This window comes from Oncorhynchus tshawytscha, linkage group LG12 (assembly GCF_018296145.1).
Source record: "Oncorhynchus tshawytscha isolate Ot180627B linkage group LG12, Otsh_v2.0, whole genome shotgun sequence".
Classification (NCBI taxonomy): Eukaryota; Metazoa; Chordata; class Actinopteri; order Salmoniformes; family Salmonidae; genus Oncorhynchus; species Oncorhynchus tshawytscha.
In genome coordinates, this window is record NC_056440.1 from 12,608,744 (window position 1) to 12,621,791 (window position 13,048).

At 43.8% G+C, this 13,048-nt stretch overlaps 1 protein-coding gene across 4 annotated transcripts in view; it reads right to left on the reverse strand.

Moving 5' to 3' along the window:
- The window catches only part of scarf2 (scavenger receptor class F, member 2), a 30,541-nt gene extending 17,892 nt beyond the window's left edge, over positions 1–12,649 (reverse strand). For 2 of the 4 annotated variants that reach the window (XM_042331352.1, XM_024438202.2), the window contains exons 1-6: positions 11,791–12,649; positions 4,960–5,018; positions 4,712–4,813; positions 3,925–4,444; positions 839–1,057; positions 57–185 (exon numbers count right to left, since the gene is read on the reverse strand). In XM_042331352.1, the coding sequence (XP_042187286.1) occupies positions 57–185; positions 839–1,057; positions 3,925–4,444; positions 4,712–4,813; positions 4,960–5,018; positions 11,791–11,894 (1,133 nt within the window). In that variant the 5' untranslated portion in view covers positions 11,895–12,649. The remainder of the gene's footprint in view (positions 1–56; positions 186–838; positions 1,058–3,924; positions 4,445–4,711; positions 4,814–4,959; positions 5,019–11,790) is intronic. The other 2 variants (XM_024438203.2, XM_024438201.2) reach the window with 1 other exon arrangement.
- Between the last annotated feature and the right edge of the window lie 399 nt (positions 12,650–13,048).

Here is a 13,048-nt window from a genome sequence, read left to right on the forward strand (position 1 = left end):
TAGACATGAGGGTGTAAACAGGATGCTTTGATGCGAGTTTCATTCACATGACTTACTATGTCCCGTAAAATCCTGGGTCACACAGGCACTCTCCGGTGGCAACGTGACAGACGCCGTTGAAACAGTGGCTGCAGTCATTCTCACAGTTATCCCCATAAGTCCCGTTGGGACAACGCACCTCACACCTAGAGGACAGGACAGGATGGGACACAACAAGAAGCAATATGGATTATAGTCATTGTAATGATGAAAAATAACAAAGAAAATAGTGAGTCTCAGAGCCATAAGCGATGCATGCAAGCACAAGTTCAAACCTCTGATGTAGTGACTATAAGACAGAATCTACGTAAATCACATACTGAAAAGTACTGTGTACACTCAGAACATTAGCACAGGATGAGCGCATTGGTTAGTACAAGTTCAAATCTTAGAAATTATTCTTTCAAGTGCTTGAAATGGAAATACAAAAAGTCTGAATGACATGTTGGCATGAGAACAAGTGGACAACATGACTGCACTAAACAATAAAGATAATGTGTTTTTCCACATCATCTGTCGACATCAAATGTTATTTGAAATTCTACAAAGTTAAATACCCATTAGGGCAATAAATATTTAGTCTCCTACTAAACAACTACAATGAACCCTAATGGAATGTGAACATGTGTGTCTGTGTGTGTGCTTGTCTGTGTGCTTGTCTGTGTGTGTCTGTGTGTTTGTCTGTGCGCGCACACACACACACACACACACACACACACACACACACACACACACACACACACACACGTTTGTGTACCCCTGTCCGTGGTTCCAGGTGTATACAAGAGGCCTCTCTCACCTGTCCCCGATCCAACCGGGGTTGCAGTGGGAGCACTTTCCGTCGATGTGGTTGCAGAAGTGGCCGTCTTTACACGGAGGACACACATCCAGGCAGTTCTCTCCGAAGAAGCCTGACAGGCACATCTGGTCACACTTGGTCCCGTTCCAGCCCCTCTCACAGGTTACACACCTGCCCTCAGTTATCTTACAGGGCTGCTGCCCCTTACAGTGCCCACACCTGGGGGGGAGAGAGAGACATTAGAACACCTGGGGGGAGAGAGGCCGAAAGAGGGGGAGACATTAGAATAGAAGTGGAAACATTGGTTGTATGAAAAATGGCACCATATTCCTTATGTAGTGCAGAGAGAAAGTATTGCACTATATGGAAATAGGGAGCTTTTTGGACGAAGCCGAGTCTCATCACGATTTGGGAGCAGCATGTCTACTGGATGACATTTTGGTCAGTTTTGGTAATATCTCATAGTTTTAGTGCTGTCAAAATAATGCCTTATGTGTAAGACAACACTTGATGATTTGCTACATTTGGGACCTGTATACATATTCAATGTGTGTAGTACAGATGTAGGATCTTAATTTGATCACCCTGTTGCAGAACTTTTAATGTATTTGAGGTTTTAAAAATGCTTCTGAACTTTGTAATTTCCACTTTTAGATTTTATACCTGATTTTCCCTTAAGAAAAATGTATCAACTCCTCCAGAATTGTCCATTAATTATAATCCACATAATAATTCACATGTCCTGTTGCAGCAAACTGGCTCAAATTAATATTCTACACATGTACCTATCCTTAGAATATCAACAACACTGAGGTTAGAGAGGTGTGGGAAAGTTGCTACATTGCGGTTGTACAGTCGTGGCCAAAAATATGGGCACCTTTGTACTTTAGTAGAATAATGCACCATTTCTTCCAGAAAACCATTGAAATTAAAACATATTTTGGTATCCACATACTGTATGTATGCGTTTGGTGTGCAGTTGAACAAAACAACAAAAAACAAACAAAAAAAATCTGAATAATATAGTAAACTTATTCCACAAAGAAATCCTAAAATATCCCGGACAATAATATTTGAACCTTCTAGAAGTAGTTCGAAATAATTAAATTTCAAGCATGTGATTCTCCTTTACTTTGGAAATGAGCTCACCTGTGGTGAGTTGCAGGTGCCTGCAATATATAAATCATTAAAATAGGAGGTCAGACACAAGATTGTAGCCAAGCATGGACAATCTGAAGGCTACAAGTCCACCTTCAGAGACCTTGAAGTTACTTTTCCACTGTATGTATCTAGAAGTTTAAGGCCCATGCCGCTGTAGCCAACCTCCCTGGACGTGGCCACAAGAGAAAACTTGATGGAAGATTGCAGTGAAGGATTGTTTGAATGGTGTAGAAAGCACCTCGGTCAACTGTCCCACAGATTCAAGCTGACGCTCAGACACAAGGTAGGACAGTTTCAACGCACACCATCGTTGCCAACTGAATGAAAGGGGGTTATATGGTAGGAGACCCAGGAGGACCCCACTGCTGTGAGAAAGACATAACAAAGCCTGAATTCAATTTTCCAAAACACACCTGAACATGCCCAAATCCTTCTGGGAGAATGTCCTGTGGACAGATGAGACTTTGAGAGCTTTGCTGACACATGTTCATGGCATCATGGAAATACCAAGGCATTTTTGAGCGGAATGTCGGACCCTGTGTCAAGAAAGCTGCGTCTCCGTCAAAGGTCATGGTTCTTCCAGCAGGAAAAGACCCCAAACACACTTAAAACAGCACTCAGGAATGATTCAAGACAAACGCTGGACTGTTCTGAAGTGGCCAGCAATGAGTCCAGATCTAAATCCCATTGAAAACTTGTGGAGGGATCTGAAAACAGCAGTTAGGAGAAGGCACCCTTCTAATTTGGGAAAGCTGGAGCCGTTTGCACAAGAAGAGTGGGCCAAACTGCCAGTACAGAGATGCAGGAAGCTCATCAATGGCTGTAGGAAGCACTTGATTGCAGTTATTTTTACCAAAGGCTGTGCTACCAGATATTAAGTCTAGGGTGTCAAAAAATGTGCCATTTCTGTTTATTTTCTGATTTAAATGGATATATTCAGTTCTGAATCAAAACAAAGGTTCTGTAATATTAACAGTGAAATAAAGAATTGTGGAGACCAAATACTTGTTAATTTCAACTTATTTTTTCGTGGTGTCCAATTGGTAGTTACAGCCTTGTCTCATCACTGCAACTCCCGTACAGACTCGGGAGAGGCGAAGGTCGAGAGCCGTGCGTCATCTGAAACACAACCCAACCAAGCCGCACTGCTTCTTGACACAATGCCCACGTAACCCGGAAGCCAGCTACACCAATGTGTCGGAGGAAACACCGTACACCTGGCGACCATGTCAGCATGCACTACGCCCGGTCCACCACAGGAGTCGCTAGCGTGTGATGGGACAAGGCCATCCCTTCCGGCCAAACCCTCACCTAACCCGGACGACCCTTGGCCAATTGTGCGCCACCCCATGGGTCTCCCAGTTGCGGCCGGCTGCGACAGAGCCTGGACTCGAACCTAGAATCTCTAGTGGCACAGCTAGCACTGAGATGCAGTCCAATTTCAACTTATTTTTAGGGAAAATTGTGAGTTACCTGAAAAAAGTACAAGGGTGCCAATATTTTTGGCCACGACTGCATAACACCAGTTCTGCAGACCCTGAACAAGGTTATCCACTTCAATTGAATGGCTTCAGCATATTGGATGATTATTATGAGATAATGTGAACACAAATTCCCCAGTATTTCCCTATTAAACTGTTGCTCCATGACCTAACATGTTGAAGATATGTTAGGAGTTATCAGCTGGAGCTTATGTCAATTCATATTTTTAAATAAACACTGTATAATATAGATAGACTATAATATGGATTTGAACGTTAAGATCCTTGGCAAAAATAGAGAGAAACTTGTGCTTTAGGATCATTGGCTTTTTATGTTTCACATCTGTTACATTTTCCTTAAAAATGTATGTTCCCTATTCTGTTGGAATAATACTCCCTCTCCAGTGAACTCAAATGTTTCCCTCCAGTGTTTTGGTTCCTCACCTGTTCTTGCAGTTCTGTCCATAGAATCCAGCGGGACACGGTTCCCTGCAGAACTTCCCTCGGTACCCCGGGGTACAGGTACACGAGCCGTCCGCCTGGTTGCACTTCCCATGGATACACTGACAATACCTCTCGCATCGGGGGCCCCAATGTCTCTCCTGGCACTGGCACCGACTCGTGAACTGCTCGCATGGTGAGTTATTACAGTTACACTGGATGGCACAGTTCCTCCCCGACCAACCTAGACTACAGTTACACCTTCCTGTGTTTTGGTCACAAACAGAGTTGAGACTGCAGTAGCAGTTGTTAGCACACTGAGGGCCCCAGAAGCCATGGTGGCATGTGCACGAGCCCGTGTCCTGGTCACACTTGCCCTTCTGGCAGAGGCAGGGCTTCTCGCAGTTGGGCCCCCAGCGGTTGGGGTTGCACGTGCACTTGCCCGTCATGTCGTCACAGTGGCCGTTGGGGAAGCACTGGCACTTGCCCTTGCAGTCGGGGCCCCAGAATTGGGTTGGGCACTCTGGGGAAGAAGGATAGAGACCTTTTCAGATGATCACCGGAACTTCACAAGTCAAGGAATATAACGTAGAATGGCTTCAACATGTCCCTTCTGTTGGTTTAGGACAGCATATTCAACACCATTTATTCAGAGCTGACAGTTCAGTTTAATTTCAACTATTAACTGTAACATAATGGTTCCCTTGACAATGAAAGTACAAGTCAAGGCCATGAAAGTGATTTGAATATATACGTTTCAAATATAGTATCACAAAAGCAAGTTGCTTACTTGTATCACAACTGGCTCCGAAATATCCATGGCGACAGCGACATTCATTGGGCCTGACACACACCTCATTCTCCTTACAGGTAAAGTTCCCTACACAAAGAGCTGGTGGGAGGAGGTGAATATTGAATTATTATTAGCAATATCCACAACATGAAAACCTACCATGTTGTGATGTTACTGATACGTTACAAATGTGAATATGAAGAGTTATGGAAATACTGTGTTTTGATGTTGATATGTATACATACGTGTGAAACATTCATTGCCTAGCTGCCCCCACCCGCTGCAGCATACCAAGCCTGGTGACCTGAAACAGAGGGGAAGAAAAGGGAGCGTGTCAGAGAGGAAGAAGATAAGACAGGAAACACTCAGTGTAGCACAACAACACGCCACAGCCCTGAACCGCTACCATCACCACTTCCAATCTCCAACACCACAACTACTACCACCACCACTACCCCCCCCCCACAACTGCTACCATCACTACCGTCCCCCCTACCAATACTACCACCACTGATACCATCACCACTATCACCACCACCACCACCACCATCACTACTACTACCACCATCACTACTACTACCATCACTACTACCACCACCTCAAAATAGTATTTGTTTTCTTTTAAAAACTTTCAGTGTTTCATTGAGCCTGGAGTGTCAGATGGACAGGGTTTTGCACTAATCTATTGGTTCCATTGCGCCAGGCAAGCTACAGCTAAAATATCTTAAAGAAAACAAATACTGTTTTAAGATGACCCCACATCTAGCCAGAAAGTAGTGGGGAGTGTGAGTTTAGAGAGGCATGGCGGTCTAGTTGGTGGCAGCAACACCGTGCACTGCACTGATCTGATCTCTCCTTTTGCTTCCACACCACTGACCTTCCAGAGGACCCATCCACACTTTTCCTTCCTCTGAAGGGTTGTGGATGGCATTCTGCCTTCAGTCAGACACAGGGAGTGCACGCATACACACACTCACCAATAGATAGACACACACTTTTTTTACTCTAAAACTACGCCAGCTTATCTCCTCTGTTATGTCTCAAAGCTACTCCTGTGACACGGAGGTAGGCTGAGTTTGAGAGATTCTTTACAATTCTGGATTTAAAGGTATGCAAACATGGCTCAAAAGCTGTGCAGTTTACTTTAATGCCATGAACCTTTGTAAACTATGAACCAGGTCCACTCTCAGTGAGGTGTTTCCAAGGTGGTCAATGGTATCTGTGTAATGTAGATAAATCATATTTTTTTGTTCATGTACAGGGTTGAACCCATCTGACCTTCGACACACAGTTCAATCCATCACAGCTCTGGAGAAGACCGATTTTTTTCTTTGTGTGAAAGATGTGGTTTTGAAATAAAGTAGGACCCACATTTGTATTTCGTAACTCCTATATTGGTTATTTGCCAGTTCGAAGGGCGTCTAGTACTGAACTCCTCATTTAACATTATATTCGTTTCTTGAGACTGACAAAATCAGAAAGCAGCTTTCCCACTTTTTTATGTGTTTGCTTTGCATTTCTCACTTTCCCATGGTACTTTATGATGCACTGAATACTGACAAACAATGACGTGTGAACAGGCATTGTTGATGTTGTCAATGGCCCATTTACAGTCAGCGAACTGATTTAGCCCAGCTACAGTAGAGCTGATTTACCTACGCCAAGCCACAGTAGAGCTGATTAGGAAACGCCCAGCTACAGTAGAGCGGATTTAGTAACACCCAGCTACAGTATAGCTGATTTATCAACGCCGAGCTACAGTAGAGCTGATTTAGCAACGCCGAGCTACAGTAGAGCTGATTTAGCAACGCCGAGCTACAGTAGAGCTGATTAAGCAAACTCCCAGCTACAGTAGAGCTGATTAAGCAAACTCCCAGCTACAGTAGAGCTGATTTAGCAAACTCCCAGCTACAGTAGAGCTGATTTAGCAAACTCCCAGCTACAGTAGAGCTGGTTTAGTAACACCCAGTTACAGTAGAGCTGATTAAGCAAACGCCCAGCTACAGAAGAGCGGATTTAGTAACACCCAGCTACAGTAGAGCTGGTTTAGTAACACCCAGTTACAGTAGAGCTGATTTAGCAACACTGAGCTACAGTAGAGCTGATTAAGCAAACACCCAGCTACAGTAGAGCTGATTAAGCAAACTCCCAGCTACAGTAGAGCTGATTAAGCAAACTCCCAGCTGCAGTAGAGCTGATTTAGCAAACTCCCAGCTACAGTAGAGCTGGTTTAGTAACACCCAGTTACAGTAGAGCTGATTTAGCAACGCCCAGCTACAGTAGAGCTGATTTAATCACACACATCTACAGTAAAGATGATTTAGTAACACCCAGCTACAGTAGAGCTGATTTAACAACACCCAGCTACAGTAGAGCTGATTTAGCAACACCCAGCTACAGTAGAGCTGATTTAGCAAACTCCCAGCTACAGTAGAGCTGGTTTAGTCACACCCAGCTACAGTAGAGCTGATTTAGTCACACCCAGTTACAGTAGAGCTGATTTAGTCACACCCAGTTACAGTAGAGCTGATTTAGTCACACCCAGTTACAGTAGAGATGATTTAGTAACACCCAGCTACAGCAGAGCTGATTTAGTCACACCCATCTACAGTAGAGATGATTTAGTAACACCCAGCTACAGCAGAGCTCACTTAGTAACACCCAGCTACAGTAGAGCTCATTTAGCAACGCCCAGCTACAGTAGAGCTGATTTAGCAACGCCCAGCTACAGTAGAGCTGATTTAGCAACGCCCAGCTACAGTAGAGCTGATTTAGCAACGCCCAGCTACAGTAGAGCTGATTTAGCAACGCCCAGCTACAGTAGAGCTGATTTAGCAACGCCGAGCTACAGTAGAGCTGATTTAGCAACGCCGAGCTACAGTAGAGCTGATTAAGCAAACTCCCAGCTACAGTAGAGCTGATTAAGCAAACTCCCAGCTACAGTAGAGCTGATTTAGCAAACTCCCAGCTACAGTAGAGCTGGTTTAGTAACACCCAGTTACAGTAGAGCTGATTAAGCAAACGCCCAGCTACAGAAGAGCGGATTTAGTAACACCCAGCTACAGTAGAGCTGGTTTAGTAACACCCAGTTACAGTAGAGCTGATTTAGCAACACTGAGCTACAGTAGAGCTGATTAAGCAAACACCCAGCTACAGTAGAGCTGATTAAGCAAACTCCCAGCTACAGTAGAGCTGATTAAGCAAACTCCCAGCTGCAGTAGAGCTGATTTAGCAAACTCCCAGCTACAGTAGAGCTGGTTTAGTAACACCCAGTTACAGTAGAGCTGATTTAGCAACGCCCAGCTACAGCAGAGCTCATTTAGTAACACCCAGCTACAGTAGAGCTCATTTAGCAACGCCCAGCTACAGTAGAGCTGATTTAGCAACGCCCAGCTACAGTAGAGCTGATTTAGCAACGCCCAGCTACAGTAGAGCTGATTTAGCAACGCCCAGCTACAGTAGAGCTGATTTAGCAACGCCCAGCTACAGTAGAGCTGATTTAGCAACACCCAGCTACAGTAGAGCTGATTTAGCAAACTCCCAGCTACAGTAGAGCTGATTTAGTCACGCCCAGCTACAGTAGAGCTGGTTTAGTCACACCCAGTTACAGTAGAGCTGATTTAGTCACACCCAGTTACAGTAGAGCTGATTTAGTCACACCCAGTTACAGTAGAGATGATTTAGTAACACCCAGCTACAGCAGAGCTGATTTAGTCACACCCATCTACAGTAGAGATGATTTAGTAACACCCAGCTACAGCAGAGCTCACTTAGTAACACCCAGCTACAGTAGAGCTCATTTAGCAACGCCCAGCTACAGTAGAGCTGATTTAGCAAACTCCCAGCTACAGTAGAGCTGATTTAGCAACGCCCAGCTACAGTAGAGCTGATTTAGCAACGCCCAGCTACAGTAGAGCTGATTTAGCAACACCCAGTTACAGTAGAGCTGATTTAGCAACACCCAGTTATAGTAGAGCTGATTTAGTCAACACCCAGTTACAGTAGAGATGATTTAGTCACACCCAGCTACAGTAGAGCTGATTTAGTAACACCCAGCTACAGCAGAGCTCATTTAGCACCAGCTACAGTTGAGCTGATTTAGCAACACCCAGCTACAGTAGAGCGGATTTAGCAACGCCCAGCTACAGTAGAGCTGATTTAGCAACGCCCAGCTACAGTAGAGCTGATTTAGCAACGCCCAGCTACAGTAGAGCTGATTTAGCAAACTCCCAGCTACAGTAGAGCTGATTAAGCAAACTCCCAGCTACAGTAGAGCTGGTTTAGTAACACCCAGTTACAGTAGAGCTGATTAAGCAAACGCCCAGCTACAGAAGAGCGGATTTAGTAACACCCAGCTACAGTAGAGCTGATTAAGCAAACGCCCAGCTACAGAAGAGCGGATTTAGTAACACCCAGCTACAGTAGAGCTGGTTTAGTAACACCCAGTTACAGTAGAGCTGATTTAGCAACGCTGTGCTACAGTAGAGCTGATTAAGCAAACTCCCAGCTGCAGTAGAGCTGATTTAGCAACGCCCAGCTACAGTAGAGCTGATTTAATCACACACATCTACAGTAGAGATGATTTAGTAACACCCAGCTACAGTAGAGCTGATTTAACAACACCCAGCTACAGTAGAGCTGATTTAGCAACACCCAGCTACAGTAGAGCTGATTTAGCAAACTCTCAGCTACAGTAGAGATGATTTAGTAACACCCAGCTACAGCAGAGCTGATTTAGTCACACCCATCTACAGTAGAGATGATTTCGTAACTCCCAGCTACAGCAGAGCTCACTTAGTAACACCCAGCTACAGTAGAGCTCATTTAACAACGCCCAGCTACAGTAGAAATCATTTAGCAACACCCAGCTACAGTAGAGCTGATTTAGCAACGCCCAGCTACAGTAGAGCTGATTTAGCAACGCCCAGCTACAGTAGAGCTGATTTAGCAACGCCCAGCTACAGTAGAGCTGATTTAGCAACACCCAGCTACAGTAGAGCTGATTTAGCAACACCCAGCTATAGTAGAGCTGATTTAGCAACACCCAGTTATAGTAGAGCTGATTTAGCAACACCCAGCTACAGTAGAGCTGATTTACCAACGCCCAGCTACAGTAGAGCTGATTTAGCAACACCCAGCTACAGTAGAGCTGATTTAGCAACACCCAGCTACAGTAGAGCTGATTTAGCAACGCCCAGCTACAGTAGAGCTGATTTAGCAACACCCAGCTACAGTAGAGCTGATTTAGCAACACCCAGCTACAGTAGAGCTGATTTAGCAAACTCCCAGCTACAGTAGAGCTGATTTAGCAAACTCCCAGCTACAGTAGAGCTGATTTAGTCACGCCCAGTTACAGTAGAGCTGATTTAGTCACGCCCAGTTACAGTAGAGCTGATTTAGCAACGCCCAGCTACAGTAGAGCTGATTTAGCACACCCAGCTACAGTAGAGCTGATTTAGTCACGCCCAGTTACAGTAGAGCTGATTTACCAACACCCAGCTACAGTAGAGCTGATTTACCAACACCCAGCTACAGTAGAGCTGATTTACCAACACCCAGCTACAGTAGAGCTAATATAGAAACCCTGAGGACAGACATAAGAAATGCTGGGCAGCAATGATAAATTAAAAACAACTTCCCTCAATTCATCCTGTGACTGAACCCAGTAAAAATATAAAACAAAAGGCACAAATGAAAGAAAATGATAGGGATGGTGCACTGCCATTAAGCAAACACTCAAGCTTGTAAAAAAAAAAACTAAGGATATGATTGTGATTGAGATTTGGGCCAATGCCAAATGTGTATGTGGTGAGGATGAAGAATGGAGAGTTTACTGTACCCTAAACAAACACACTCCATGGGGATGCTAAAAGTCTACGTATTGACCATCAAACCAACTATATAGACCTGGGCAACAACTACGACAATAAAGAAACATGTTTTATACAGGCTACATGAGGTACTGTAAATGCTCACCATTGGCTATTGGAGTTGTATTGTCAGGAGATTCTAACACGGAAAGGTAAGGATAGAAGCAGGCTGGGCCCTGGGGTCTCCTTTCTAATGTCAGAGTGTGTTGAAGGGCAGAACACAGACGGGCTATGACTTCTACTTTGGATCCCATACACTCTTCTCTTGCACCTGACCCTCCTTTGACATGCTTGTATAGTAAAGGTGCTTACTGGAGAGTAAGAAATGAATGCTTCAGCTAATAGATTGTGTGCGTGCACAGCAATGACACACACACACACACACACGCACACACGCACACGCACACACACGCACACGCACACACACACTTCATGGGTGTTCAGAATCTAATGAAAACATTGGAAGACTGAGCTGTTTTACGTTCAGTCCATAACTTTCCTTTGTGTCTGGCAGCTGAAGCCATAACATTTTGTGTGGTTATTTTCAGTCATTTAGCTTAATGTTTCCAGCTCCAGTCCTTGAGTACCTCTGACAGAAAACGTTTTTGTTGTAGCCCCGGACAAACTCCCCTGATTCAACTCATTCAGGGCTTGATGATTTGTTGACAAGTTGAATCAGATGTGCTTGTTCGGGCTACAACAACAAACATCTGTGCTGTTGGGGTACTCAAGGACTGGAGTTGGGAAACACTGAACTATCTGATGCCACGACTTCAGGCCAGTGTCACTCAATATATAGCGCCCCCTATAAGAAAATATGGAACATTATCTACGGCTCCAGATGCATATTGCATCTGGATGGGATGGCTGTTCAGATGGACTCCTTCTTGTGTAAGGAGACGCTGTACATATGAAAATAAATACGACCAACTGCCAAACTATCCCTCTCAGCACTGCCTGGACTGCGCAAAAATGCAAATGCTTTCCGTTTGAGTTATATTAGGTTTTATTTTCATCCTTCAGACGCAATATCAAAGATGTAAAGTGTTAGTGGAGGGAAAGACAACGTCAAAAAAAGTATTTTTCAATGTGAGCAATCAATAAATAAAAGCACAATGCATCAAGAAGTAGGTTAGCTGCACGATATGGAGAGCGATAGAGGCAGGCAACTCCTTTTTTACTCGACAGTACCGCTATTCTACTTACCCTGGTAGTTTGCATACATTCCTGCCTTTGGGATTTAGTTCTTGGCTGAAACTCGAAAAAAATGAACAAACCACCACAACTGCAAAAAAAATATTCAATTCCATTTTACAAGAAACAGCATCCTTCTAGACGCATCTCACACTGCGTTCCTCCTCTCCAGAAAACACTTTCTCCTACTGTTGTGTGATCCAGGGTTTCTTTATGTATAATCCACGGCGGTAAAAGGTGTTTATTTGTTATTGTGGGAACTTCATAAACGTTATCCAAGTATGGTATAATATAGGTTCCAGTTGAGGAGAAAATGTTTACCACTGCGCAATCTACGCCAACGACGTACCCAAGAGTCGAAAGAAAGTGTAGCGACACCAAACCACACAGAGTACTGTTCCAAATAAGTTATAAAACCCAAAGATGTGCACGCAATTCGATCTCCTCGAATGATGACTTTCGTTCATTGCAGATTTGTAACAGAACTATTCGTTATTCCATACATTTTCAAAAGACTAAGCAAGCAGGAAAGAGGTATCAGGAAAGTAGCGGAAGCCAACAACAGGCATCCTCCTTCGACAATATAAGCAGGCGTTTATTGCCACCAACCATAATTTGGCCACAAATCTTGTTTTGTGCCCAGCGGAATAACTAAACTAGCAGCAAACGAGTAGAAAACTAAATATTTCAACAGGCCGAGTCAAAATTTCTTTAAATCAAAGATGAATACAGTTTTATTCCGTTATTGTCTTCTCTTTCTTGGGCTCTCACGTGTGTCAGGGGAAAATTCCCGATTTAGCCTAGTCTATCCTTCGCTGTCGTTACACAGGGTCAAGTGGATTTACTTTTCGTGCGCCACAGTTGATTTCTTGTTCTGAGAAAAGAAGCCATAAGCAACTAAAAAAAGTGGGTGTGCCACAAGTGGACCAATAGACAATATTATGATATAGGCCTATGTCTGGTTCTTCAATGTCCACATTTCCTCAAAATATAAGAAAATACTTGAATAATAATAATAATTTTGTTTAAAAAAGTGGTTTTATGTAAAATAGTAAAGTAGTAAAATAATAGGAGTAATTGAATTTAGGCAATGAGGTACCCAAACTGTATTTATTTATTCAAATGTTTGTAACATTAATGTTAATCCCAATCAATCATTATTCAAGGCCAACTTCATTAGATCGAAATTTAACAGAAAGAAAAAGCTCTTGGCAGCACCCTTCCTACAGTTAACTTCTGCAAGGCAATGGCGCCCCCGTCTGTTTCATTG